The sequence below is a fragment of the Falco biarmicus genome, chromosome 2 (genome assembly GCF_023638135.1).
Source record: "Falco biarmicus isolate bFalBia1 chromosome 2, bFalBia1.pri, whole genome shotgun sequence".
Classification (NCBI taxonomy): Eukaryota; Metazoa; Chordata; class Aves; order Falconiformes; family Falconidae; genus Falco; species Falco biarmicus.
The window spans coordinates 591417-618879 of NC_079289.1; the positions used below are offsets into that span (position 1 = coordinate 591417).

Below are 27463 nucleotides of genomic sequence, written 5' to 3' on the forward strand. Positions count from 1 at the left end.
CAGCGTCTGTGCTTGCAAACCGCTGCACATTTTTGCAGGCAGGGAGGGAAGGGACATCGTCCAGAGGGACCTTCACAGGTTAGAGTTGGGCCCGTGTGCAACTCATGAAGTTCAACAAGGCCAAGCGCAAGGTCCTGCACATGGGTCAGAGCAATCCCAGTACAGGCTGGGCAGAGGATGGATGGAGAGCAGCCCTGCAGAGAAGGGCTTGGGGGTGCTGGGGGATGAGAGACTCAGCATGACCCGGCAATGTGCGCTCGCAGCCCAGAAAGCCACCCGTGCCCTGGGCTGCATCCCCAGCAGCGGGGCCAGCAGGGCGAGGGAGGGGGCTCTGCCCCTCTGCTCCCCTCTGCTGAGACCCCCCCACAGCGCTGTGTCCAGCTCGGGGGTCCTCAGCATCAGAGGGACACGGACCTGTTGGAGCGGGCCCGTCGGAGGCCACGGAGCTGGTCAGAGGGCTGGAGCCCCTCTGCTGTGGGGACAGGCTGGGAGAGCTGGGGCTGTGCAGCCTGGGGAGGAGAAGGCTGCGGGGAGACCTTAGAGCAGCTGCCAGTGCCTGGAGGGGCCGACAGGAAAGCTGGGGAGGGGCTTTGGGCAAGGGCTTGTAGCAATAGGACCTGGCCTGGTGGGAGATGTCCCTGCCCATGGCAGGGGAGTTGGAACTAGATGATCTTTAAGCTCCCTTTCAACCCAAACCATTCTGTGATTCTGTGATTTTAGAGCTAGAGGGATGGCCCCTGCTGCAGACATCGCCGCCTGCCTGTCCATCCATCCTTGGCACAGCAGAGACCTGCCAGTCCCCAGAGCCTCCTGGTGCCACTGCAGTTATCACCAACCAGCTGGTGAAGGCAGTGGAGGGTTGCACACAAACTGGGACTCTGCTACCTTCACCAGAGCTGTTTAGTTCACATCTTAGAGGCTGCCCTTACTCTACTCAGTTCTCCTTTTATTACCCAATTCACATTTCTAAAAAAATTTCTATAGGACCCTGATGTGTGGGTCCAGCGCTCCCATTCCAAGGCGAAGCAAAACTGATTATGCTCAGTCCTTTTTGAAAAGACTGTGAGGAAACAAAACTCTTCCTCTTTAACAGGAGCACCTGTACCAGCCCCTGTCTTCTCTAGGAAACACTTGGAAGGGTTCTGAAAGAATGGATAAAGTGAGGAGATAAAGGGAAGAAAGCACAGGATGAGGAAGGCTGGGAGGTGGACAGAAAGCCTTCTCCAAAGATGTGATCTCATTCTGAAGGATGTGATCTCAAATAATGAGGATTTCAGAATAGGGGAAGCCCAAAGCAGAGATATTACAGGAGGGAGCAGGGTGGAGATTGGGGTGTGGGACTTCTCAGCAACAGGTCATCCTAGAAGGCAACAGCATGACTTTTCAGACATACCCATCAAAGACCCGGCAGCTGCCTTCCCTTCTGGCAGAGGAGCATCCCTGAGGCTTGCCCAAAAGCTGCAGGGCCTGGAGGATGTGTCAGTGCGGACCAGGCTGCAAGGATGAGCAGTGGGGAGGCAACCGAAGCGTCTGGGTGCTCCCCCTGGCAGAGGGATGGCTGATCTGGTGTCAAATGGAACAAGGGGCCTGCCGTGTAAGGAAGGAGGTGGATTCTTTAGGGATTTGGAGTATGACATTGAAAGGCCAGTACCCAAGTTTTCTGCGATCCTTTTCTTGCTCATCTCCATGGCTTCTTGTCGGAGCTGCAGAGCGTGCTGGGCAATCTCATCACTCGCCACGTTGGAGGTCATGATAAAGATGGCATCCTTGCAGTCAATGGTTTTCCCCTTGCCATCTGTCAGCCTGCCCTGCAACAACACCAAATTGACACCGGCAGCGTCAGCAGGCACCCCAGGGTTCCGCCAAAACTTGAGGTGAAAGGATACGGGTCCCGATTTTCCCCAGAGTGAGGGATGCCCATGGGTACAGGCAGGACGGAAGCGGGGCTGAGCTGCGGAGGCTGAATGGGTAACCTCTCCGAAGAGCAGCCGTAACCTGCCCTGCACGTGGTCCGAGCCTGTTCCACCTGGCACAGACTTGGTGGAAGCCCTGAGAGATGCCTCGCAGGGGCATTACTCTGCTGCCTCTGACCCTCTGCCTGCCTCCCTGCTGTGGCTTTGCGTCTGACACATGAGCTCCGGTGAAACCCCGTGAGTGCAGGTGAAGTTGTTGTCACCTTGTGCCTCTGCCTCACCCCTCTAACAGAGGCTGCTGCCCCTTAGGGAGGTTTGAAGGACTCTCAGAGGCGGTCCAGACTCTTGGCTCAGCCCTGCCCGTGGTTGTGGGTTAGGCTGGGACGCTGGGCTTGGTGCTGGAGTGGCTGAGACACGAGATGACCCCTGGTGTGGGCTGTTGTCAGGGGCAGAGTGGGTAACTGCAGGCGTTGGTGCCTTGAAAAGCTCCAGCAGCATTGCCCAGATGTTCACCAAAGCCTTCCAGACAAGCCAGTTCGAAGCTCCCCATGGGCAGGGAGGGCTCAGAGGTGGTCTGAAAGCACCACAGGGAAGCACAGACTGCCAGGAGCCTGACTGAACATAGGCAAAGCTAAAATAACCTTGCAGAAATAACTGGGTTATGGCTATAACTAAGCAGTGGAGAGGCCGTGACAGCAAGAGGCAACAGGGAGCATCCCTCACACTTGCAGAACTGCCCATCAAACCAAACCACAGCAGCCCAGCAGCACGCTTAGCAGTGAGGGCAACCGCTGCTGCAGCCAACTGCTGTGGCATCAACCCTCCTCCTACCAAGCTGACACAGGAACCCTTCAAAAGTACTAGTTCTCTTGATTAATAAAATAAAGAGAGAAAAAGAAGGAAAAAATCAGCAGCTCCCCAGGCGGTTTCTTTTCTCAATACGTCTCCAGCAACAGATATCCAGCACAATGACACAAATCCTTGTTGGGTGCTTGAGATTAACATTTGGGTTATTGCCCTGTCAAGTGTGTGGTACAGGAATTGATTTCACATTTAGCTGCTGCTGCGATGATCTATGCAAGAAAAAATTGTGTTATTAATCCTTAAAAGAAAAACAAACAAACAAAAAAAAACCCCAAAACCTTCCAGCGTGTTGCTCTGGAGTTTGGTTGCCTCTGAGGACAGACCAGGACCTTAAAAATAAACCAAAAAGCTTGCACGCAGCAGGCGGAGGGCTCAGCAGAAGATGCAGAGCCTGGAAACACATCCGCATCCCTGGCTCCCACCAGCTCGTCCAAGAAAGCTGCAGCTGCCCAGCACAGGTTGTATGCCAAGTGCCCCCCCCGAGACAGCAAAGGACTCCAAAGCCATAGACCTTGTGCTCCCTCCCTCCGACAGCGGGTATCTGCTCTCCTTCCTGCTGCCAGTGGGATCGGGTGCTGTAATGCACGGAGATGCCTGGGAGGGTATTGGGGAGCTAACGGGCATGGACCTGCCTCTGAGGTCGACAATCCTCCCTGGGTAGCTACCTTGGAGGAGTCTACTTAGGATTTCAGCTGTCTCCAGAGGAGCCCAACACAGTCCTGGAGATGCCTAGGAGTTTCCATGGAGAGCTACTGGGCATGGGCCTTCCCCCAGCACACACAATGGTTTCAGGAGCCCCAGGTTCCTCCAAGGTAGATACCCAAGCAGTTTTGTCAATGTTAGAGGCAGGTCCATGCTGATGGCTCGCCCAGGGCTCCTGCCAGCCATCTCCAAGAGTGTCCTGGCTTCCTCTGGAGACTCCTCCTAGGTCATTAGCTGAAGAGTTTTGTCCATGGCAAGGGGGTTGGAAACTAGATGATCCTGGATCTCTTCCAACCCAAACCATTCTCTGATTCTATGATTTTTTGTTTGGGGGGAGGAAGGTGTGAAACAAATCACATGCCATCTGAAAAGTCATAAATTAACCAACCTGAACTAAAACCCAGCAATTAACAATCGATCAGGATACCAATGGGCTTTGAAGTCCCCAGAGTATCTGCTTTTCTGATGATGTGGCAACACCCTGACCTGCTGCCAAGACCTTGGAGCCAATTTTCTCTGTGCTGTGCAGGAGGCAGAGTACATGGGATGTAGGCACAGGGCACCACAGGAACACAGCCATTGCCCTCCTGCCTCCTCTCACCGCTCCTGCTTTCTGCTGTGGACCTGCAGCCCACCTTTTCCGACACTGAGCTGTCACTGGGGTGCTTTTTCCTTAGCGGTATCCTCATGACACAGTCTTCACCGTCACATCTTCCTGGTGACATGGGACAATCCGATTCCCAGGTTTCATCCTCAAGTTTCCAACCCTCCCATCACTGGCTTCTTCTTTGACTAAAGGTGTCATTTATTGCAGCAGGACACCTCAGTATCATCCTGGTGTTAAAATGGAGAAGAGGCTGACTGGTTGGGTCACCTTTTTTTGGAGGCGACTATTGATCTGGAACATTTCAGCTCCGCTCTAGGACACCTTCAGCATCCATCATCCCTTGCACCGCTCACTGTCACCTTCCAAAGAGCCCTTGTGCAAACTCTGACCCCAACATGTGGATTTACCTCATCGAACAGCTGCAGCATGATGGTGAGGACATCTGGGTGGGCTTTGTCAACCTCGTCAAAGAGCACCACAGCATTTGGACATTGCCTCAGCTTCTTGGTGAGCTGCCCACCCTCTTCATGGCCCACGTAGCCAGGTGGAGAGCCAATAAACTTGGCGACCTAGGAGGAAGCAACAGGACATGTGAAAGCTGATTCACGGATGCCAGGAATGATGAAGCCCTCTTGGTAGCTCAGCAGGCAGCCCCAATGCTTTGCGACAGACAAATAAAGTTCTATATTCTTTGTGACATCTATCGCGCCCCAGGTATCACAAAATCAGCTTAATAAGCAACAATTTGGCCAAATGCAGATTGGTGCCTGCTGAGCAATTACCTCACTCCAAGCTTTAACCAGCAGAATCTGCAGGAGCAGCCCCGAGCAGGCAGAAAGGCACCACCCCTGCTTTTCTAAGCAGCTGTCTGAGCCACCCATCCCAGCTGTCCAACACCTATTTTCATCTCCTTTAGCCTTTTTAAGAGCAAGAATTCAAAGGACTAAGAGTGGCAGGTGGGAATCCAAGCTTGGGAAGAGGCCACAAGGAAAGTATTTCTCCTGTGTCAGTAACAAGATTCATTACCTGTTGATACTATGTTTTTTTTAAATGAGGTTTAAAAATTTAGAAGATCATTTAGAAGAATATTTCTGACAACAGAAATGTTTTGGCAAAATGACACGTAAGTTTTTACTTAAAACTTGGAGCATTTTCAAGCAACCTGGGTCTGTGGGTGCATCTGAAGTCACAGTCCTTTAGGCAAATAGAAGTGGAAAAGAATAAAATTATCAGTTTGTTAATTCTCCGTGTTTCTCCAGGATGCTGGACATGCAGAGTCAGCAGCCGGCTGGTTGTACAGGAAGCAGAAGGAATTCATGGAGAAAAACCCTGATTCCTCAAGAAACCAAGGGATTTCCTTTCCTTAATCCAGGATAAGGAAGCAGCACAGCTGAAGGGTGAGTCTGTCATGGTCTGAGCATTAGCAAAGGGTAAAGGCCGTGTGTGCTGTGGCACAGCCGTGCCAGTGCAGCCCCCTTTGCTGAGTGCGGCTCTGTGGGGCTGGCAGAGGAGACAGCCCCAGCTCTCCCAGCCTGTCTCCACAGCAGAGGGGCTCCAGCCCTCTGACCAGCTCCGTGGCCTCCTCTGGGCCCGCTCCGACATGAGGGCGGCGAGGCGCTGGCCCAGGCTGCCCAGAGCAGCTGTGGGTGCCCCATCCCTGGCAGGGCTCAAGGCCAGGCTGGACGGGGCTGGGAGCAGCCTGGGCTGGGGGGAGGGGGCCCTGCCCCTGGCGGGGGGTGGGACCGGCTGGTCTTGAAGGTCCTTTCCAACCTAAACCCTTCTGTCATTCTGTGATTCTCCCATTCAGGCAGCTCCTTTTTGCTGTGCGATATGGGCAGGCTGCCCGGGGATTGCTGCAAGCCCCCTTCCCCGAGCATCACTGCCCAGCACTGCCACTGCCACCCCTGCCTGCTCCCACAGCCAAGGGCTGCAGAGGTGAGGGGGTCCCGCTGGCTGACTTGGGAACGGGAAAGCAGAAATTAGCCGATGGCAGCTAATTCAGTGCATTTGTTTTGCAGTGCCTGGGGCTACGGGAGGCTCCTCAGGCTCCTTCAAAGGACGCTGTCTCCCGGGCTGACCTCCTGATCCTCGTTTGCTTGAAAAATTTATATTGCGCTCACCACAATTCTCTACTTTATTCCTTCCCTTAGCTCTGCCTCTTGTCTTTGTCAGGGCACAATATTTTATCTCTTACATTTATACTGCTACTCTTAGCTCCTCTTTCTTTCTACTGAATCATCAACATGGCTTTATTTTCATCTATTTTTTTACCCCTGCTGTGCAGGACCCTATCACAGCCAATCTATCAGGCCAGCTGCAAGCACATCTTTATTTTCCCTTCCTACACCCCTTCCCTTCACTGCTTTGGATATAAAATATCCATTTTTCCAGACCTTTTCTAGCCCTGGTCATTCGAGGGCCTGGCAGTTCCTGATGATGATACCATGGCTGCCGCTGCTTCGTGCCAGGTCAATATTCGAATCAGCCCTTGTCACAGCCCAGCATGCTGGGTGTGAGGGTCTGCCTGACTCCTGACCGCTCGCAGCCTGCTGTGTACCCAGGCACAGGCTGGCGGCCGCCCTCGGCAGCAAGAAATGCAAAAAAATGGTACTCCCATCTTGGACCTGTCCTTCTGAGCTCCTCCCCAGCACCTTCCTCCTCCTCTCCTTCAACACACCATCTTCCCAGGACCCAGCCAGTGAGTCTTCCTCCTCCTTCCTCCCTGTCCTCATAGAACAATAGAGCAGCTACAGTTTATGGGGATGATCCTCAGATCCCTTGTGGGATACTTCTCATCCCACACTCTGTGGATTTGGGTGCTCCTCACCAATGGCATCGATAAAAAATACCAGGCCCCTACACAGCCAGCAAAAGAGAAGCATTATGACCCTATGTCGGCTAGGACCTTGCTATTTTTTGGGCAGACAGAGCTCTTCAAAGGGCTTTAGGGCCTCACCAGCTCGGAAGGTGACCCTGGTGAGACGTCCCACCTCTCCTGCAGCACCAGAATTGGGCAGGAGGTGTGATGGAAGGAGTGGAATCTGTACCACAGTCCTGTCTTCTGCTGCATTCTCCCCCTTTCCCCTGTGGGAGGCACGCTGGGGGGTCATCCTGCACTGGACTCAGCAACGTGCTGGAGGCAAGGAGGGGAACGGGGCTTTGGGCCGTGCCGCGCCTGCCTGGGCGCAGGCACACGGGCAGCCCTGGCACCTGTGGGTGACGCATAGCATGTGGCTCATGCTCGGGCTGCAGATTTTCATGCACAATATGATCTCTTCGCAGTTGCTCTTCCCCCAAGGGTCAATACCGCATACAGAAGCCACACCAGCAGAGACAAACTGTGAAAGCTTTTCTTGTTGCTTGGTCTCTGTTCCTAATTTGCCTGAGTTAAACTTGTTTTTTGGCAGGTATTTCCCCTATTGCAATTTAATGTACAACCCGGAGCAACTGCTGTTCTGTCACTCACTTTGACATTCCAAACTGCCCATTTTCTGGAGAACGTGGCAGTAATTCAGGAAGGTCCTGGATGCCACTGCCAGGGTGAGACAGGAGATGCTTGTTGCATTCAGTGGCAATGGGGACGTGCTCAGCACTGCCCAGGACAGGGACCAAATGCAGGTGAAAAAGGGCAGTGACTTTTTTAAACAAGGATTTGTTTAAATTACTGATTGAACTCGAAGGTGCACCCCTCGGAAGCAGAGACAGCCCATTTACTAACCTCGTGCCTCTCCTGGAACTCTGACATGTCCAGTCTGATGAAACCCTAAAAGAGAAAAATACTTAACGTGATACTCAATTAATGTGCTCCAAGTTTCATTATACTTAGAAGGCTCCTCCAGAACTAGGGAGGGGGCTGCATGGATGGACACACGGTTGTGCAGCTCTCAAGGACCGCCATCACTGGAGTGGCCACATCCACCACAAAATGCCAGAGGTTGCTCTGAGGAAGATGACTGCAGTTTCTCAAAGACAGCCAGGAACAGTTCCCACTACTGGCTCACAGCCCCCGGCCGAGATTCGCTTCAGACGCTCTGCTCGTCGCTAGAGCCAGAGTGACACAGATGAGATTGAAACAGCAACTTGCAATTTGCTACATAAAATGGGTATTACTGCGGTTCAGCTTTTCAGAAATAAATCACAACTAGAACACAATGCCTCTCCGCAAAAATAAAAAAAAATAATCAAAATCATAAAGCCAAGGTAAACTAGGTTTGTGGGTGATCACCTTAAATAGATAATATTGTTAGAGAATTTACAGATACAAGCCAAGTTTCCTTTTTGCATTTGAAAAGCTGATGATGCACAGCAGACACTGAACTTCCTGGGCTCACAGCTATAATCTAGCTCTTAGAGGTACGAGAATAGAATGGAACGGAATGGAACAGAATAGAATAAAATGGAAAATAATAGAATAGGATGGAATGGAATGGAGTAGAGTATTTCAGTTGGAAAGGACCTACAATGAGCACCTAGTCCAACTGCCTAAGAAACTTGCCTAAGCTTGAACATTCCCAGCATCCATACAGGCACAGCCAGCTGGACACGGCAGCTCTCTGTCAGCATCCACCCATCAGAGCCGGCACCTCCCTGCTCCGCTGCGCACAGCTCTTCCCAGGCAGGATCAGGCGCTGACCCCGTGCTGCTAAAGACCCTTAGAGGCTGGCTGCAAACGTGCCAACACAAATATTATCCTCCAACAAAAGGCAGAGCCCCGTGTGAAATGGTTATTTACTGGGAAGAGCGAGTGGAGGTGGGAGGATACACAGACTGGGAACAAGAACTGGCCCCGCGCAGCACCACGTCTGCGTATACGGCTCAGCCGGACACACGCACACCGCGCACGCATGGACACAGTCACGCAGGGACCACAGAATCATGGAGTGGTATGGGTCGAAGGGACTTTTAGTGGCCATCTAGTCCAACCCCCCTGCCATGGGCTGGGACATGGTGCACTAGAGCAGGTTGCCCACAGTCCCACTCAACCTGGCCCTGAGTACTCAGCATCGGAGCTAATGGCTGGGATGTTTGGCAGCGCACAGGGAGCCTGGAGCTCTTCTGGTCCCCGGTGATGCCTTGCGGCACTGAGCCGAGACAGTGCTGCCATGAACTCCCAATGGAAGGAGGAAAGCAGGAGGATCTGCCTGGTTTGCCACCCTCCCATGAAATGCCAGTATCTGGAGGGTGGTGGTAAGAGTTCAGGTCAGTTTAGGACAGAATTCAATTTACAAGAGCCAGATTTCCCTGCAAAATATTAAAACACCAACAAACTGCCTACGGTGGAACGAAGTGTACAAGACTAGGGCCCGATCCTGGCAGTGTGCACGCTGAGGAGTGTCCCACTAGCATCCCAGCAAAAAGCTGGCACAAGCAAAGCACAGCCAGGCTCTGTAGGATCTTCTCTGCTTTGGTCTGATCCTGCTCCCAAATCTCCTGTCTCGGTTCATACCACGCAGGTTGGATAAGGAGGTTAGCATTTGTTGTTACCTTGCAACCTGTCTAGCAGCACGAAAACAGGACAGTTACGGGTTTTCCTTTCTTAATCTGTCAGTTCCTGCGAACTGCTGCACCCCCGCAACCGCCTGTGGGGTTTACGACCCCCCCTCACACCACTCGTTACAGCACCGACAGCCAAGCTGATTCATTACCAATAAAACTCCAATTTGCACATGCTATTGAATTAACACAACATTCAGCGTTTAAATGATTTCTCCATTTGATGTTTGGCTGGGCAATGACCAGTTCCAGGTGTGGGAGTCGGGGATGAAGGTGCTTGAGATCAGGAGATGGGATTTATTGCTTCTGGAAGGCAATTATAGAAGGATGAGGAAAAGAAGCCAGAACAGCCATTTTTATAGCGTTGTTTTACTTTTGATCTTCTTTCTACATGTCTCATTTTATCTTGTGTCCGTTCTCTGCTGGAGGATGTGAGGGAGAGGAATTAATCTAGCATCGGTGCAGGGGGCAGCTCTGCTTGTGTTTCCTCCTTTTCCCCAGCTCCAAACTCTGCACCTTCCCCAGTTCTCCATAGGAGAGAGCTGGACACCTCTTCAAGGCAGGCAGAGGCTCAAATGTGAATCGGGGAGCCTGGCTTTAAATGCCTGGTGTTTTAAAATCTCAGGCACCCCTGAACTAGCCCTCTGATAAGCCACCGCCACCTAGAAACAATTCCAAACCATCTTCTCTAAAGAACTGTCAAGTGGGTAACAGACTAAACCACACAAATGGCATCTGCTGTTTGGATCCCAAACACTTCAGCACTAAAAAACCTGAGCACAAAATGAACGTCCTCATCTCCACCATCTGTAGCGGCACAGTGCAACAAGAGCTGCACGTAGGGGCATGTAACACAGATTTTCAGAATGTTATCCTTCTAATGATTTACAGTGTTACTAGTAACAGAAGTTAAAAAAAATACGGTCACAATACAGGATGTCAAAACAACAGCAACATGCAACAGGGCACACAAGGTATTGTTAAATTCGTTCAGATTTTTACAATTCAAATACCCTGGTGACATAGACAGGGACCTTCACAGGTCCTTTTTAGCGTGGCAGAACCCCCTTCTCACTGTGCGCAGCCAGCCCTCACATTTATTAAAATAAATCAGGTGACAAACCCCACTGAGAAACCAACCCCATCGAGAAACCAACCCCACCTGTTACTAAAAGCATCCGGATGGCAAAAAGCGATGGGGAAAAAAATGGCAGAGGTGTTACCTTCTTGACATCTTTATGGATGTACTTGGCTGTCTGTTTGGCCAGCTCCGTTTTACCTGTTCCAAAGACAGGAAGAAAAATCCTTGTGTTAACCCAGGTTTGTTTGCCTGCCGTCTGTCCGTCAGCTGTGCTAACGCCAGGGCTGGCCTCCCCTGGAACCAATACGCTTATTTTTTCCTGTAAATGCACTTGTAGGAAGAGGGCATCGCTGCTGGATCCCCGGGATAACGCCCTGCTGAGGGCCCTGGGCTGGCTGCTTCATTTTTAATAGCTGATTCTTACAAGATGGGCAGAGAGATCTTTATTTTTTACCACAAGAAGATGTGGTTAGATCAGATTTTTGCTATATTTACTCTCAATATTTGAAGTTTCATATGCAACACCTTTTACGCGCTAGATAGGAGAATTTCAGGGAAATGGGATATTCTTTCCGTCTTTGATTTACATAAGGCAACTGTCATACAATTCTAGGATTAAGAACAAGCGGCAACGGAGCAAATCCACATTGACACGGACGAACACACATGTCAGCTTACGGAAGGCCAGCTCCTGTCCCTCCAGCCCACACGTTCAGGGAAACGCTTAATTAAACAGGCGCGTTCTGCCCGTGTCAGACACATCCCGGCTTTGCCAGCAAACCCCTCTGGCACGTAAATGCTGGGTTTATTGGGTTTATGAGGTGGAGAATTGGGCTGATTTTGGCTCCTGGGACTACCAGTGAAGGCGAAGCGCAGGCTTTCACCGCCACAGGGGATGCTCTGCGGGTGGGCACGAGCACCTCGCCCACTGCCTGACGGCTGCGTGCTACCTGCACTGCCCAGATATCCATTCTAGATTTCATTGCACACTGAAAAACAAACGCTTGGACATGCTAGAGCAGGGAGCAGGTACGCAGATATGCCATGAACAACTATTCTAAATAATAAAAAAAAGTGTCTTAAAAAAACAAACTAGCTAAAGCCCAGTGCAGTCTTACTGGAGCCATTACACATCTGCCCCAGCCTGACACAGCTGCATTTCGGTGACGACAGATTTGGTGGGTCAGATCTGCAGGATCACTTAATTAGATCACCACAAAAGGGCTGCAAAAATTGGAATTCATCACCGTGCTCGGAAACCCGTGCTGGCAGATAAAACCTCTGCCAAAATTGAGCATCTTATTTCCGTTTGAGCTTTGTTGGCTTCAGATGTTGCTGTGCCGTAGATCCCGATGTGTAAGCTTGTAGGTATACATGTGTACTTACACGTTGCATATACATACGTTATCTATGAATGGATCTTTAAAATGTTTAACTGCTGTGGGATCCTACTGAAATGTGAAGACGCATTAGCCATTCTAGTTTGCACGTACCTGGGCTTTCGATTGCTGTTACATCAGGCCCTATATAAAATACCCACTTGATCCAACAGAATTCTCAGCTGCTTTGCTTTCTTATTTCAATATTAATTTTTATGGCAGGAAGAGAAGGAAAACTCCCCAACCCTGTGGAAATACATGGGAGTGGAAGAGCTGACAATTTACTGCACTGAGCCTTCAGACCTGCTATAAGCAGCGCAATGAAGTCTCAAAAACATTTCTTACTGGTTTTATACAACTTTATAGCAACTCATTTAGAGTTAATACTTGGCCTGCCACTGCTCTGAGGCAGGAGCCTGGTCAGGCAGCAGTTGTTGCCTGCGTCCCATTGCCTTAACCCCTCCAGCACTGGCATCTTCCCAGGGACCACAGGAGTCAGCAGATGCAGGAGAAGCACCAAAGTTGTTTCAAATGTCACAGTTTGGTTACTTTAAAGCTGCTTTTTTTTTTTTCTTTTTTTCCCCCTGACTAAAAGTCATTTTGTACATTTCATGAACTGATCAGCTGTCAACATTGCATTTTATTGAGCTTGAGGACAAATATTATCGGTGTCAATAAAATCCCGTCATTACAAAGCAATCCTTGCCCACAGGAGCAAGATGAGCTGAGATTTGGGTTGCCAGCAGCAGATTTCTGCTATTACCCCCCCTACGGAGGATGCGGGCATTCCTGCTAGAAAGCACAGGGCTGTTAAAATAACGCCTTTATTGGGAAAATTGCCCCTTTGTCAGACTTGGAGGGTGAACGGACTCCCAGGATGATTCAGCGTGAGGCTGCCCATGCCCCAGCACGAGACATGTCTGTGCGTGCTGGAGTCTGGCAGTGGCTGCCCTGCAGGATGATGGACTGGGTGGCCAGCTGGGAGGACGACAGCACCTTTCACTGGTGTTTTATGCAGATCCTGCGCAAAGTGCTGCAAGCCCACACTGAGCCCGAGGAGCAGCCCGGCCGTAGCCCCCTTGCCCAGCCTAGCCTCTCCACAGGGCTCTCCATCCCTCTCACCACGACCCAAACATTACCTATTCCAGATGATCCCAAGAAAAGAAAGACCAGCGGGTGCTCCTCATCATACCAGCCATTTTCCTTCCTCCGAATAGCTGCATTGAAAAACAACGAAAACAAAGAGGGGGCGGGGGGTGTGGGGGAGGCATATAAATCAATGACACAAAAGCAAGTATAATTATCACTAAGTATACACTATGTTTTACTGCTCTCTACCCACTCAAAGTCCTTGCTACCATTAGTGCTATCTAATTTGATTAGCCAGCCAAGGCCCCAGAGACACCTAATCAGGTTAGCATGGATTTGGAAAGCTGCCCAGAGCAGATTTCGGATAAAGTTTTCCAGGATGTGCACTCAGTGTTGCCAGGGAGACGGCAGGGAGGGAGGGAGGGAGGGAGGGAGGGATGGATGGATGGATGGATGGATGGATGGATGGATGGAGCAATGGGGGCTGGTGAGGGGAGGATGTGAGAGGCATGCCGCATTACCAGCTTGCAAGCACAATCTTTCTGTAAAAAAGCAGGTTTGAGAAGGTTTATGCATTATTTCTTGCACATGAATGAAAAGAGGGAGGTGACTGAAGGTCACAAAAGCTCTGAACTGGTGCAAGTCTAGAGGGACTGGGAAAGGAATACTGGTTCTCTCTCTTCCTCTTTGGACAGCAGTATCCAAGGACACCCTGGTTAAGATACCAATAGAAAATTTTACAAAAGGCAAGGAGGGTTTGAAAACCTAAACACACGATTACCTCCTAAACTCCTAGTCTGAACAGCACACCCCTTCTTCAGGACAGACAGTGATCTGCCTGGGGATGCCTCCTACCCCATGGGTGTCCACAGCCACCCAAGGTGTGATTCAGCCCCTCAACCCCACTGAACAGCCTCAGACTCTGTGACCATGTTCATCAAACCAGTAACATCACCATGCCAGGAACACCAAACTAGTAACATCACCTTATCTGGAAGATAAGGAATGGCTTTTGAGGCCAAGAGGATCAAACACAGTCACCTCCAGGCTGGATCTGGCCTGTGAAGCACAGAAGTGACTGCCCTGGTTCAGACCAAGCATCCGTTGCTGCTTGGCCTTTTGACTAAGTAAAGAATTCTTAGCATTGTAATACTAGATACCGCCATGGTTGGACTGGACATGAAATCTGGTGGCTGGTTGACACCAGGAGATGGACTAGATGTTTCCTCCATCCACTGCGGGCATCAGCTTGGTGCAGCAATGCTCCAGGAGCGGTGGGTGAAGCAGCAACCACAGGAGGAGGCTCAGCGAAGACCAAGTCCCATCAGCGGGACTTGTCTCCCTGTATTGTGCTGTCCTCCAACTATCTTCAGCTCTGGGGATCTCCTGTGCCTGCTGTGGTGTGGATCCTCCATGGGTTTCACTTCCAAATACCTGTCCAACCTCCTCTGGAGTCCAAGCAAGTGCCACAAACCTTTGAGCAAAGCCTGTGCTGAGCACAGCCCCTGGAAAACAGACTCCCAGGGTATTTGCACCCTGAAACATTTTGAAGTGACCACCAGTAAATATGAAATATGGGTGCAGGCTGGTAGGGTGGCTAATACACTTCAGTTCTGGCAGTAGCTAAAGGGGGCAGGGACAGGGGGAGGTATTTTGTGGGTTGTTCAGAATTTTGATCTGCAGGGGCTCCAGATCTCACCCCAATCTTGTATGGGATGAACTGAGCTCTTCTTTCAGGATGTTTGTAAGGATGCACATCAGAGGGACATGAGGACATGTAAGGAAAGCGTTACTGGGTTCTGTCTCCCAGCTTGTCTTAAACAGACTCCAGCAATGTCAGGGGAGTGGGCGCTGCCCAAGGGCACAGCTCTTCCCCGCTGAGACCAGAAGTGCTCATGGGGGATGGCAGCCCAGAATGCTGACTCTGCTTCCCCCAAACCAAACCTGAGCCCCAGGAATCCAAAATCATCTGAGTTCGCTCTGCTCCACCAGCCCTCTGGGTGCACCACCATGTGCTGGTTCCCACTGAGCACTGGGGACAGGGACGGGCTTGGACCGAGCTGGAGCCAGGAAGGGACCATGGGACATGAAATGCTCCAGACCACAGCTTTGTACAAATCTGCAGCTGGCTCTAGCAAAACGACATGGTGCAGGGCCCCAGAGCAGAGCACAGAGGTCACCAGATCACAGCCTGTACTCTGGGCTTTAACCACAGAGGCACTGCAATATACTGAATTTCCAGCTCCTAGTTCAGAGGGAGACAAGCTCACATCTCAGTCTTCCTGATTTATCTGCATTATTTAAACACAGCCTGTATTACAGCTCTTAAAAAGAGTTATTCTTGCCATATGGATTGGTGCATGCTGTAAAGCATTTTGTGAGATTTTGTAAGAAGTGACAAAACCCAGAACTGTACGGTGTTACAAGTGATGGGGAGGCTGTACCAAACGAGGTAGCTGCAAGTGTGCTCTTCCAGCAGTGCATGGCCAGATGTCAGCGAGACCAAATATGCAGCATGTTATGTCTGATAGAAGTAGGGACTGAAATGGGCAAGATGCCCAAGAATGATCACTTACATGATAGCAGATAGGTAGCAGAGGAAAACAGGAGCATCAGAGGTAGAATGAAGAACAGAGGGGAATCACTGAAGAGATCCACAGTTTGACCGTGCTTTTAAAATAAAGCTCTTTAAACGCTGCTGCACAAGTGGCACTGCAAAGCTCTGTGTTTGCTGCCTTTCAGTGGTGTCCACAGCAAACACAGGACCAAAACCGCATCTCTCTTTGTGACTGCCATCCCCAAACTCACATCTCCTCTCTTTCTGACTGCTGTCACCAAAACACAGCCTGGGATCAAGCCTCTGTCCCTGTTCCTCAGCCCCAGACATGTAGCTGCCTGTGTCTCCCCAGAACGGGGCACCGGCTGACACTGTGGGGAGCTGTGGTGTTTTCTCTGTGCAGCTGGCAGGAGAGCATGACACTAACCTTTAAAATTGGGGAATTTAGAAATTCAACCTCAAAAAGAAAGTCAGTATGCAAAACCTGATGGGGTACAGGAAAACAAAAGATCCCTAAGAAAAGGCATCCCAGCTGTGGCACACGGAGGGGTCTTCCTGCAGGAACAGGGAGAGTAAACCAACACGGGAAATATTTAATACATATTTCCACTTTGCATGTAAAAAGAAGCCAAATATCGTAGCCTACAGCCTGAGAGTGTAATGGTGCCTCTGCCAGCAGGAGACATGGTGGGAAGATGTTAAATAGCAGCAGCTCAGATGAACTATCAGTGGTTGGATCATGCAGCTCACATGAATTTACCACAAAGCTCTTGGAGCTGCTCCTCTTGCTAAGAAGACCTGCACGCGGCCAAGCTCCTCCGAGCTCACGTCTGCATTTGAGGACACCCACGTAGGGTGGACACCGATAGATCTGGTGAGGATTAGGAAAACATGTGCAAAGCCTCGAGTGAGCCTGAAAACTGCATGAAAAAATCAATCTACTGAGGTTAACAACGAGAGGTTTGAGGATTGACTTGACCACAGTCATTAAGTATATCCACAAGAAAGCAGAGAACTCGCTTATCTAGCAGACAAAATTAACATGCTCCAGGGGATGGAGCTAGATGAATTCCAACTAGAAATAAGGCAGAACATTTTTTTTAATAATGAGGGTGATTAACCATTGCAGCAACTTACAAAGAGGAGTGTGACTGAGTCCCTAATCTCTGCAGAGTCTGCAGGAAAAGATGGGAGGTCTTCCTGCAAGGTGGTGGTAGCTCAGTCTGAAGGTGACGGTTTGCGTCACTGCGTAATGCTCAACCCAAACAGCCAAAAGAGCCCGATTTAACCTCAAAGTCCAGGGCACACCCACCCAGCAGAATGGGACTGGGCACAGGGGCTGTGAATTGAGTGGGAACTTGAGGACCGGCTGTTTTATGCCTGGATGCAATGGAGATGTATTACCCAGTCCCTTAGCCATGCTAATAAGTCCTGACTCCTGTCAAGGCTTAATTAGCTCAGGCATAGAGCCAGGCTGCAGGACTGGCCTGCGTCCGGCTCTGCCTCTCCCTGCTTGGGTTTCTCTGCTCAGCCCCACGGACCAGCCTGGGCTGTGGCTCTGGCCCCTCAGAGATCATGGGCAGAGCCCAGTGGGCACCCAGTCCTGCCCTCCAGCCACCCACAGGCCACATCACCCCACACAGCAGCCACTGCAGGAGGAGGGAGAGGAGGGAACGGCCCTGCCGCTGACACGGAGGTGCTGAGGAGGGTCTGGGCGAGCCCAGGCAGGCTGCAGCCATCCCAGCGCCAGCAGCCTCGCTGCATCCTGCTGTCCTGGTGCCCTTTATCACAGCAAACGTGAGGTCAAACACCCAGGGTTGATATATTTTATAAAAATTGACGGGGAATAACATAATGGCCAACAATTTCTGCAGCTATCTCAGCTAAGATAATAAAGGTAATAAACTTTTGCTTCAGGGCATGGAGTGACCACTTGCAGGGGTCAGCACGCTCAACGGTCCGAAGGCAGCGAGGTTAAGTGTGGTCTTTTTTCACTCCCCTCTGCAGCAGGATACCGGACTTTATGGGGAAATGCTCATCTCATCTCATAGCAACCCCAAGGATGTAGAGCACTCCACAAAAAAACTTCCACAAAGTTAGTGCTTGTCTGGGATCCCAGCTGGAAGGTGCTGCTTATCGTTAGTTAGTGGGTTACTTAGATCAACACAGTGATGAGATGTTAAAACCTTTTCTACAAACAGCCTTAAAGTGATGAGATATTCTAGCACACAGCCTAGCCTCAGCGCTCTTGAGCTTTGGAAAACCTGAAAATTTCTCAGTTTTGCATACTGACTTTCTTTTTGAGGTTGAATTCTCTGGAAAAAAACAGAGAGGGGCCACTGCACGCCCGGGTCTTGCATCCATGGCTGTAGGAGACTCTCCTAGGTTGGCCACCACACAGTTCAGCTGCAGCAAGAGGAACAAAGATGCCATCCTAGGACAGAGCAGGACACCAGTGCCAGTCTGAAGGATGAAAATGTCAGCTGGGAAAGCACTCAGGAGCACTCCTCTCCTTGGGATTTGTACCCAGAAAGTGGCTGCCAGCCATGCTGACCACTTTGTCAACAGCCACACAAGAAATCCGTGCCATGCATCTCGGAAAGCTGTCCCCTTCCTCCTGTAACTTTGGGGATGGCAGAAATAAATAAATAAAAGGAGGTAGGTCACACTGCTTTGCTGAAATTTCATTAAGACATTCAGACCCAATGTCCCAGCAAAGAGGCTCGTGATGCCTGGGCCTTCTTCTTTGGAGCCATTTCCAGCGTGGCTGCAGTGCTCTCACTTTATTTTGTACATCTGTAACAGCGTAACTGTAGCACTGTGTCTCTGAGAGGCCCTTCAGCTTGCTATTGAACTGATAAATTCACTGTATTACTTTACACAAATCAATACCCTAGCAGTTATCAGGGGTTGATGTGACCGAAATTGGTTTCAGCCAATTTGTGAGTGTAATAAATGTCCATTTATCAAATCAATTCATTCAGCGGTGCTTCTCAGACTGCCCGGGCTCAGGGTATCACAGGGTGATGTCTCCAGGTCCATACCCACTGTGGGATCGCTCTCCTCTGTCCAGGCTCTGCATCTATGGTCCAGGGTCTACCACATCCCCGAAGAACCACTCGTCCAGCCCCACTGTCGGTAGCTCTGGGATGTGGAAGAAGTTGAACCTCCAGCTGGAGCAAAGCTGCTTCCTTACAGAGTCTGACCTGACCTGCAGGCTACCTGCCTCCATTTCACAAGTACTGGACACGCTGAGACACAGGACTCAGAAAGGATCCACCTTGGCCAAAATAAAGCCAGTTTCCTTTGGGCCAGGGCAGGATGACATTCCTGCTCAACCCATTTTCCTTCAGCTTTGAAACACCAACTGATTTCAACATTGCGGCTGCTCAGTGTGTTTAAAATTTGTACCTTTATAATAAAAAAGTAGATTTTCTGCACTATATTCAACATCTCTGCACTAAAAAATAAACAACACTTTTTCTTCCTCCCTCCTTACCCACTTTCAGGAAGAGTTGTACCAGATTACCTCAGTCCAAAAGACTTAAAAAATCAGCATGGGAAAGTGGTGGTTTCAAACCCCCCACCTCTCAGCGACCATTGCTTGGCAAACAACATGTGGCTATAAAAGAGGTACTAGATCTCTGGCATAATCTTTAGGATACAAGATCACAAACAAAAAAAACCCAACGAACCAAAAACCTTTCAAAAAATGCCTCCTTCGGGAGGTGATATAACCTCAGACAGGAGACGCTTTCTGTTGCTCCCCAAGAAGCATGCACTGCTTCACCCTGGTGCCTCTGCAGCTTCAAGTGAAAAGCCAAATGAGACCTAACCAGATTTGGAATACAATCATTTATGAAAGTGCCCTGGAAACACAATGATAAGCCTTTTAGCTGTTCATTTGCATGAACCGGTTGTAGCATCCAGTGTGCCGTGAGTTTCTGGGATCACAGGAATACCTGCCTGTTTCTTTCTGACACATTACGAGATGGAGTATTTAATTTGTATTTTGTTAAAAGGAAACAAACATCTATACCCACAGAGGGGAGAGCACCACTCAGCTGTGGCCGAGCTGCCTCCCACCACTGCCATCCTCAGTCGGAGCACTGGGAGGAATCCTGTGCCCTCGGAGATGCTCTGCTGGGATGGGTTAGTCATCACCCACCTTCTCCCAGTCCTACCATCATCCGTCCTGCTTCGTGTAGCTGAAAAGATAGCAGTAGGGCTCGGAAATGACAGGGAAGGGTTTTTTCCCTCTGCAGTAGAGATGTCAAGCTGTTGGTGCTGTGACTGCGGCAAGCTCCCTGCAAGCAGCCTGGCGGTCGCAGCCCCCATGCATCCCCACCACCCTGGAGCTGCACAGCAAACTCCAGAGCGCACATTCCCTTTGTATTCTTGGCTGAGCCCCTCTGGAGACTGTTTGGATCATGCACTGAGTGACGGATTAAATCAGATTATTCAATTAAGGCAGCAGTTATACATTAAACATATCAGCTAGGCTCGGTAAATCTCGAGACGTGGTGTGTGGCGAGTCTCCTAGCCAACAAACTGCATTGGTGAGCGCAAAACAGGAGGCACGTGGAGTTTACAAAGTGGCAGCAAAACCAACTGGGAATAAGTAACAAAAATAGAATCCTAGAATCATTTCGGTTGGAAAAGACCTTTAAGATCACCAAATCCAAGCATTTACTAGCACTGCCAAGCCCACCACTAAAATAGATAGGAAGTGCTTGAAAGAAAAAGTCACATCTCTAAATTCACCCTTCCTGAAAGAAAACCACAAAAATGGGGCAGAAGGGAAGCAGGGGAGGAGGGGACGGAGACTCTCCTGCTACCTTTTGGTCTGATATCCTGAGGCTGCTGGGGTATCAAGCACTTTCCCTATAATTCAATAAGAGAAACCTCCATAAAGGCAGCCACTTTAATGTGCAGAAACACCACCTGTGTCAGAAACAGGCACTACCCATTAATCAAAGCTTCCCAATTAGCCCGTGCTGCTGCCCCCAGGCACAGCCACTCTCCAAACACAGAGGGTGTCTGTTGTGTTTGCAGGGGGAGAGCTGGCTCTTTCCAGGGCTTCCAGATCACGCAGGACTCCTCTTTGTTAACTACAGCGCTATGGTTTGTGTATTTATGACAGCATGTTGCTCGCAGTTCTGCCCTGACTTCAGCCTGGTCTTACCTCGCTGCCCCATTTTCAGGCATTAACTGGGATGCATGGGTGGTTCAAGGAATTACTAACAGGATCCAGAGGCTTTCAGGCTTTGGACTGGCAAATCGAACCAAGTCTTGCCGAAGCCTTGATGTCCTTACAGTCTTTTAGTGCTCCCGAGTTTTGAGAGGCTGCACCAAGCTTGTGCCACCAAGGAAAACCACCTTGCACAAACCACCGGGACCCCTCTTCTCCTTTCCCTGTGGATGCTCTGGCTGGGGCTGGGTGCTCCATCACATGCAATGGACAGAGCCTGGCCAGTGCCTCCAGCATGAGACCAGGCGCAGTGCTCCTCAGGAGGGAAAGCGGGTGGCTGGAGCTTGCAGGGCTGCAGCTCCAGGCTCTGCATGGCCAGGCTGACACCCCAGGCTCACACTTTGCAGGGGTGGTATAAGCAAAGCGAGGTTTTCAGCCAGAGATAATAGCATTTACTAGGCTAACCGATACAGTCAGACATTGTCCTCCTCTGCTCCACAGATGCCCAACACCCTTTCGTCTCAAAGTGCCTAACTGATTAACATAACGAAGTTATGCTCGGAGCAACTGTCTGCACTCATCTGAAATTCGTGGTTTCTGTCTGGGCCTGTGTGCCTAAAAGCTGGTCTGTTTTTTTCCCCCAACTCCATCCTCTGGTCTGACAAAAAACATTGCCTTTTCCTCCAAACCTCTCTGCACGCTTGTACGGTTCCGTCACAGCCACAAGAGGCCAGGCTCCTCATTTATTCCCTGTGTTTTTGGGTCTTTTTTAAAACAGTGAAAAAATTTGAAGTGCAGGTAAAACAGCTGCAGAAAAAGGCACCAGCACCCTAATTTGGCAATGAAGGCCAAGGGCTTTCAGCAGACCCAGACAAGGAAACGCTAGTGAATGAAACACTCCAGGCTTGCACAATTTGCAATGGACTCACAGGCACCAGCCACCATGTGTTTCACCACATCTATAGCACAGACAACGACTGCGGCTTTTCAGGCAGAAAACACCACCAGCAGACTAGTAAAGGCAACGTGCTTTAAAGTGCAGTCTCTTAAGGAGGTGCCTCATATGGCATTCCTCTATCCACAGTGGATACAGCAGGAGAAGATGGTGCCCCCATGGATCTGTAAGGGCTCATGGATACAACCAGGATCGTCGCAGGGACACGCTGCTGACAAAAGGGTTTACTTTAGTATTATCTTCAGTATTCACTGGCGGCACCTCCAGAAAGGTGGGGAGGGAAAGAGCTCAGGAGGCAAATAACCCTTCCGTTAGCTGTCATCCACCCCATCCTCCCCAAAGCCTGGCTATCTTACAACTAACCCCCACCAAACCTGAGAGCTCAGGATCGTAATCCCTGACCAAAGCGGGGCCAGGCTCCGAACTTCAACTGAAATCAGTCTGTGAGGCAAGAAGAGCTCTGTGGCATAAACTGCAGCTGCTTTGGCTGAGCAACTGTTTCCTCAGCAGCAAAACACTTTGTTTGACCCAAGAACTAGAGGCCACAAGGCAGAACTATCAGGAGGCAGATTTAAAATGTACAATGTATTCCTTCACTAGCTATGCAACGACCTGCCAAAGGATGCTACAGAGGCCAGACGTTTACAGGCCATCCAAGGGAAACTTGGACAAATCCATGGAAGAAAAATCTCTTGAGAACTGCTACACACAAAGATGTAACTTCCGGCTCAGGGTACTCCTGGCTTGCAAACCAGGAGTTTGGACAACGATGGACACTGAGAGAGCAGAGTGGGGAAACACCACTCTGTATTCCACTTGCCACAGCTCCCTGTGCTCTGGTACCAGTCACAGGACACTGGCCTTTGATCTAACGTAGTACACATGGCCAGGAAAGTGTGGCTGAAGTACATGCTCATATTTCATGTGGAATGAAGCCCCAAATCTGTGAGGGATACAGGAAAATTCCCCAAAGATATTAGACCTGTAATTCCCCCCTCCAAGCAATTTCACAACACAGCCCATGTGTGAGGGGCTTCTGCACATGAATTTGTATGAAACTGCTCATGAATTATTAATGAGTGATATTCTTAAGCCAAACGATCCTGTAAAAAGATAACTCGATGTTCAAGTGTCATCATGATCAGCCACTATGTTTAGCTGAGAGCTGCCTGTGTGCTCAAAAGTGGGCGGTGGGCATCTCAGTGACCAGCTTTGAGCTTCAAGCCATGACACTTAGCCTGAGGAGAGATCATCCCGAAGGAAAGTGCTTGTAGACACCTCACTCTGGTGTCTGGGAGGAAAGCATCTGAGGGTCCTCTCTGCTGCTGTATGTGAAACAGCTCCTCTGGGGATGAAGAGCAAGTGTTCTTTCTCACAGCCAAGAAATGCCAGCTGGACCTCACCCCAAGTCCCCCACTGACTTCGGTGACCTGCTCCAAGGCAGCCTCAGATCAGGGCTTGAGGGAATGGCTTGTTTTCCATGTGGAGCAGAAGGTATGGAAGGGCAGAGCTGGTGGCATGTGAAGGGTCCTACCTGCTCCCACTGTTGCTATCGCGCTCTCCTGACCTATGATGTGCTCTTTTAGCCGCTGCTCCAGCGGAAACCTCCGGCGTTCCTCCACCTCTCTCCTGCGCTGCTCCTCCTGAAACTGTGAGAGGGAAGAAAATGTTGGGACCAGATGCTTTTTGGAACAACAACATGAGCATCGGGTAGGTACACAAGAGTTTTCCCCCTGCCAGCACTGCAAAGCCCTGCACGGGCATCCCTCTGACATGCAGACAGAGCACCGCTCCCTGGCACCAGGCAGGTGCAGCTCTGTCTGGAAGCACCAGCCCAAGCAAGAGGAAATTTCTGGATCTTCCAGAGCTGGAGGCTGAGGTAAGCAGGAAGGGAGAGAAGTGGGCAAGGTGCTGCACCGTGGGCAGCACTCAGGAACTGGCTTTGCATCTGATGGGAAACCCAGACATGGCACCGCTTCTGTAAGGGTGCCACAGAGGGAACACTGACACTGCTCAAATTTCCTCATGAGCTCTTAACCTGTTATGAGCTTGCTTATTTTGTAAAACCAAGCCTTGACTATTCTACTGATACTTGTTTTCCCACCCCCCATGCATCTCCTGTTTAAAGAGTTCCACCCACAGGGATGGAAGAGCATCACTGTGTGCTGCTGTGTATGCTGGGGAAGCCAGACACCGCTGCTTTGCAGGTGAACCCACAGCACCATGCAGGACAGCACTGGAAAAAGCTCTTTACTGGGGACATTTGCTTGCCTTCACCTCCAGCTCACAAGGAAGCTGGACCTTTGAGAGCCAGTTACTTCTGCATTGCTTCCACCCGGAACGCTTCCTGGAGCTGAAGGCTGAGATAGTGCACAGGGCAGTTCACAGAGGCATCTGACACAAGCACACCTCCGAGATGCTCGGGGATGGGATACAGGCAGAATCTCAAAGTGGGACTAGGTGTTATAGTGCAGTGAGCTTCGAGAGGAGAGGACAAATCCAGCCCCTGCTCATCTTTAGAAAACGCTGCAAAACTTTCTGCTGAGCACCATTCCCCACCACAAGCAGAGGTTGGCCATCTCACCAGTGAAACCACTGCTCTGGAAACAACCATCCCAGAAAGCCAGCCCTAGCTAAGGACAGAGCATAAATTGCCCACAGGGTCTGCAGAGTGAATAATTACACACACACATAACTGGTCCCAACATTTAACCCACCTTCCTGAAGGGGAAACACCTCTAACAAAACAGAAAGTGGTTGCAGAAGCTGCAGCAGGATCCTGCTGCCAGAGCCGGAGTGGATAAAACCCCCCAGCCAGGCTGCCAGTGTTTCCTGGGCTAGCAGTGACTCTGACAGAAGTTTTTAAAAAAATAAATAGCAAACAATCCAATTTTGGCTGGTGCTATCAGTCTCGCATGTAATGGAGAGATGCCATCAGCCCCGATGCCTCATACGGAGCAATAACTTCCCCGCGGATCCCAGCAGAATTGCACTGTGGGACAGACACCGGCGCGTCTGCGGTGATCCCCCCCCGGGCTCCATGTATGCCACGAGGCTCCAAGTGCTGCTCTTGCCATATATCTGTGTCTTTCTATATAACTCAATAAATCTTTTCTTCCTCTCTCCTTTTCTGACTTTCTCAAGGTGCAGAGAGCATGATCCTCGTGGTCAGGATACTGAACAATTCACGTGGGTTTACAGCAAGGTGGGAAGACGTGCGTGAAGGGCAGGAGGGGATGCCCCTCTTCTGCAATGCCCTCTCCCTCCCTCCTTGGAAAACCAGCACTGTAGAAATCCCTGGGTAGGAAGACAGTCGCTTTCATGGGTAAAAGACTGCACTGGGTACGGTGCTTTTCCCAAGCTGTCCCACTTTGTTTTCTGCTCCGGATCTGCTCTGGAGAGACCTGCCCTCCCAGAAGCCCTCAGCAGAGCGGCCGTGCCACCAGGCATCCTGCAGTCAGGTCACGCTGCTGGCCCGGAGCATCCCAAGCCACCACCACCTTGAGCAGGGGACACCAGAATGAGAAAAAATCCACTGAGAAAACCCCATTTTACATCAGATTGGGATACAACCTGTGACAAAAAGCCCCACTAATCTTCAGCTTTACACAAGATGCAACCTTCCACTCCTTTCTCTTCCATTCCCCCTCCTCCATCCTCCTTCACAGGTACACATCCAGATTCTCCCACCTCCTCGCTGCTATCCTGACACCAGGGGCAGCTGGAGCAGCACATCTGGCCCAGGTTCTTGCCCCTGCCAGACATTTCTGCCAGAAGAGGCAGCTACAAAGAGTGCATCTGACTTCAGCCCTCAACATTGGTGGTGAGGAAACCAGCAGGAGGAGACAAGAATGCTCTTTCCTGTTCTGTGGTGTGAAACAGTCAGTGGGGACCGTGTCCTCACCCTCTGACAACCCGATGAAACCTGTACGGCACATCACTGGCACCTAAGCAGATTAGCGGACCACAGTGGTGTTATGTGCTTAGAAAGAAATGCAAGGAGATTTGGTACTCTGCTCTGGCATCAAAGGCAACTGAACTCCTGTGCTCACCTGGGTTAAGAGGTTAACCCGATGCGATGCCAAAAGCATGAGAGATGTTCTTTTTGAATAAGAGATTCTCTCTACCTGTGCTTTGGCAGACCTCACCTGGAGATAACAGCTGGCTGCCTATCTCGAAGATGGTCACAGCAATCGTGTTCGTCAGCTCTCGTTATTCGTTACCCAGCGCGGCATCCCTCCCAAGCATGACTGCATTGACAGGAGAATATTCAGAGGAAAGAGGTTCACAAGCACAGCACCCGCAGCACCAAACCTCTGCGTACAACCTGCAGACGTGGAGGGGACAGCGTCTTCCGCCTCACAGGAAAAGGAATTTAAAAGAATAAAGGAAAGCAGGATGATAAACTTCTGGTCAGCTGCAGATGAACTAAGCTATGAGAGCCTCTGGAGATCTGGAGAGTGGTTCTCCCATGGGAAGGGCAAACACCATCTGAAGTAATTTTTGGGAGTTTACAGAAAGCATGAAACCAGCTTCCACTGCAAGGCTGCGCTGCCCCAAACTCTGCGTATAGGGCTGCCTGCGCTTAACACACAGAATTGCTGCAAACAACCAAAAGAGACATTTTTCTCAAAAAATATGTTTACACCAACAACTTGAGGACATTCTGGATGGAAAAAGTAGGCTGTGCTTGAGCCACAGCTGGATGTTTGTTTTCTTTAAAAGGTCCAGCAAAGGCGATTCAGTAGGGTGAAGTGGGCACAAGCTTCAGGTCAGGGGCTCCTCACACCACTGCTTGCCAGAAGGGAGTCAGGGGAAAGGGCAACTGTGTGCTTGTCCTGGCTGAAATGCTCCTTAAAAATCCTTTGGCAGCCACTGACGGAGACTGGAGAGGCCACTACACGGATCTGACCGGGCCCAGTACATCGGGGGAAAGAGGAGTTGAATGGCAAAGAAAGACTTGTAAGAGCTGAGATAATCCTGGAGCTGCTTCCCTTCCAGTTCGATACAGAAGATGCTAGTTTCAAGGGCTACTCCCTTCCTTTTAGCCCTCAATCCATGACAGCTTATTTAAATTTCACCAGACCGTTTAGCAATGTGAACAAGCTCAAGAGTGCTAAACACCAGGCAAGTGTGGTCTAGCACAGGGAAAGCACGCACAGAATTTTTTCTTTTTTCAAAAAAAGAATAAAGAAAATCAAAATAAATTAAAAATACATATGAAAACTCCCTGTTATTCTGTCACAAGGATATGTAAATAAAATCTATGGGATGTGCCCATCCAGTAATAGTTCTGCCAATTCATTCTCTAGCAGTGATTAAAATGAGCAATAAATTCTCAAAGACTCTCGGTGGAATGCAGATACTGGGGTGGATGCAACCCCGGGAGTACCATATCCCCCCCAGCTGAATATTCATCACAAGCTGGCTTGACTGCCTTATGTTTTATATACAAGTACAATCATTTTCATCAGGAACATCTCTATAGATATATTTCCTTTCTCTCCTCCATCTATTAGTTAAGCATAAAAACCAAGGCAGCTTTTCAAACTGTTAGGGGCAGGTTTTCTTGCCAATGCTGGACTCCAGAGACCATTTACCCGGCAGATAATTCCCCCCCACTCCTTCTCGT

The 27463-nt window shown here is 50.2% G+C and overlaps 1 protein-coding gene across 1 annotated transcript in view; it reads right to left on the reverse strand.

The window, feature by feature from the left end:
* Positions 1-27463, reverse strand: part of CLPB (ClpB family mitochondrial disaggregase) — a 92380-nt gene that overhangs the window by 4383 nt on the left and 60534 nt on the right. Inside the window, exons 7-12 of the mRNA XM_056329503.1 lie at positions 23366-23480; positions 13179-13256; positions 10803-10858; positions 7805-7849; positions 4494-4655; positions 1652-1808 (exon numbers count right to left, since the gene is read on the reverse strand). Of these exons, the coding sequence (XP_056185478.1) occupies positions 1652-1808; positions 4494-4655; positions 7805-7849; positions 10803-10858; positions 13179-13256; positions 23366-23480 (613 nt within the window). The remainder of the gene's footprint in view (positions 1-1651; positions 1809-4493; positions 4656-7804; positions 7850-10802; positions 10859-13178; positions 13257-23365; positions 23481-27463) is intronic.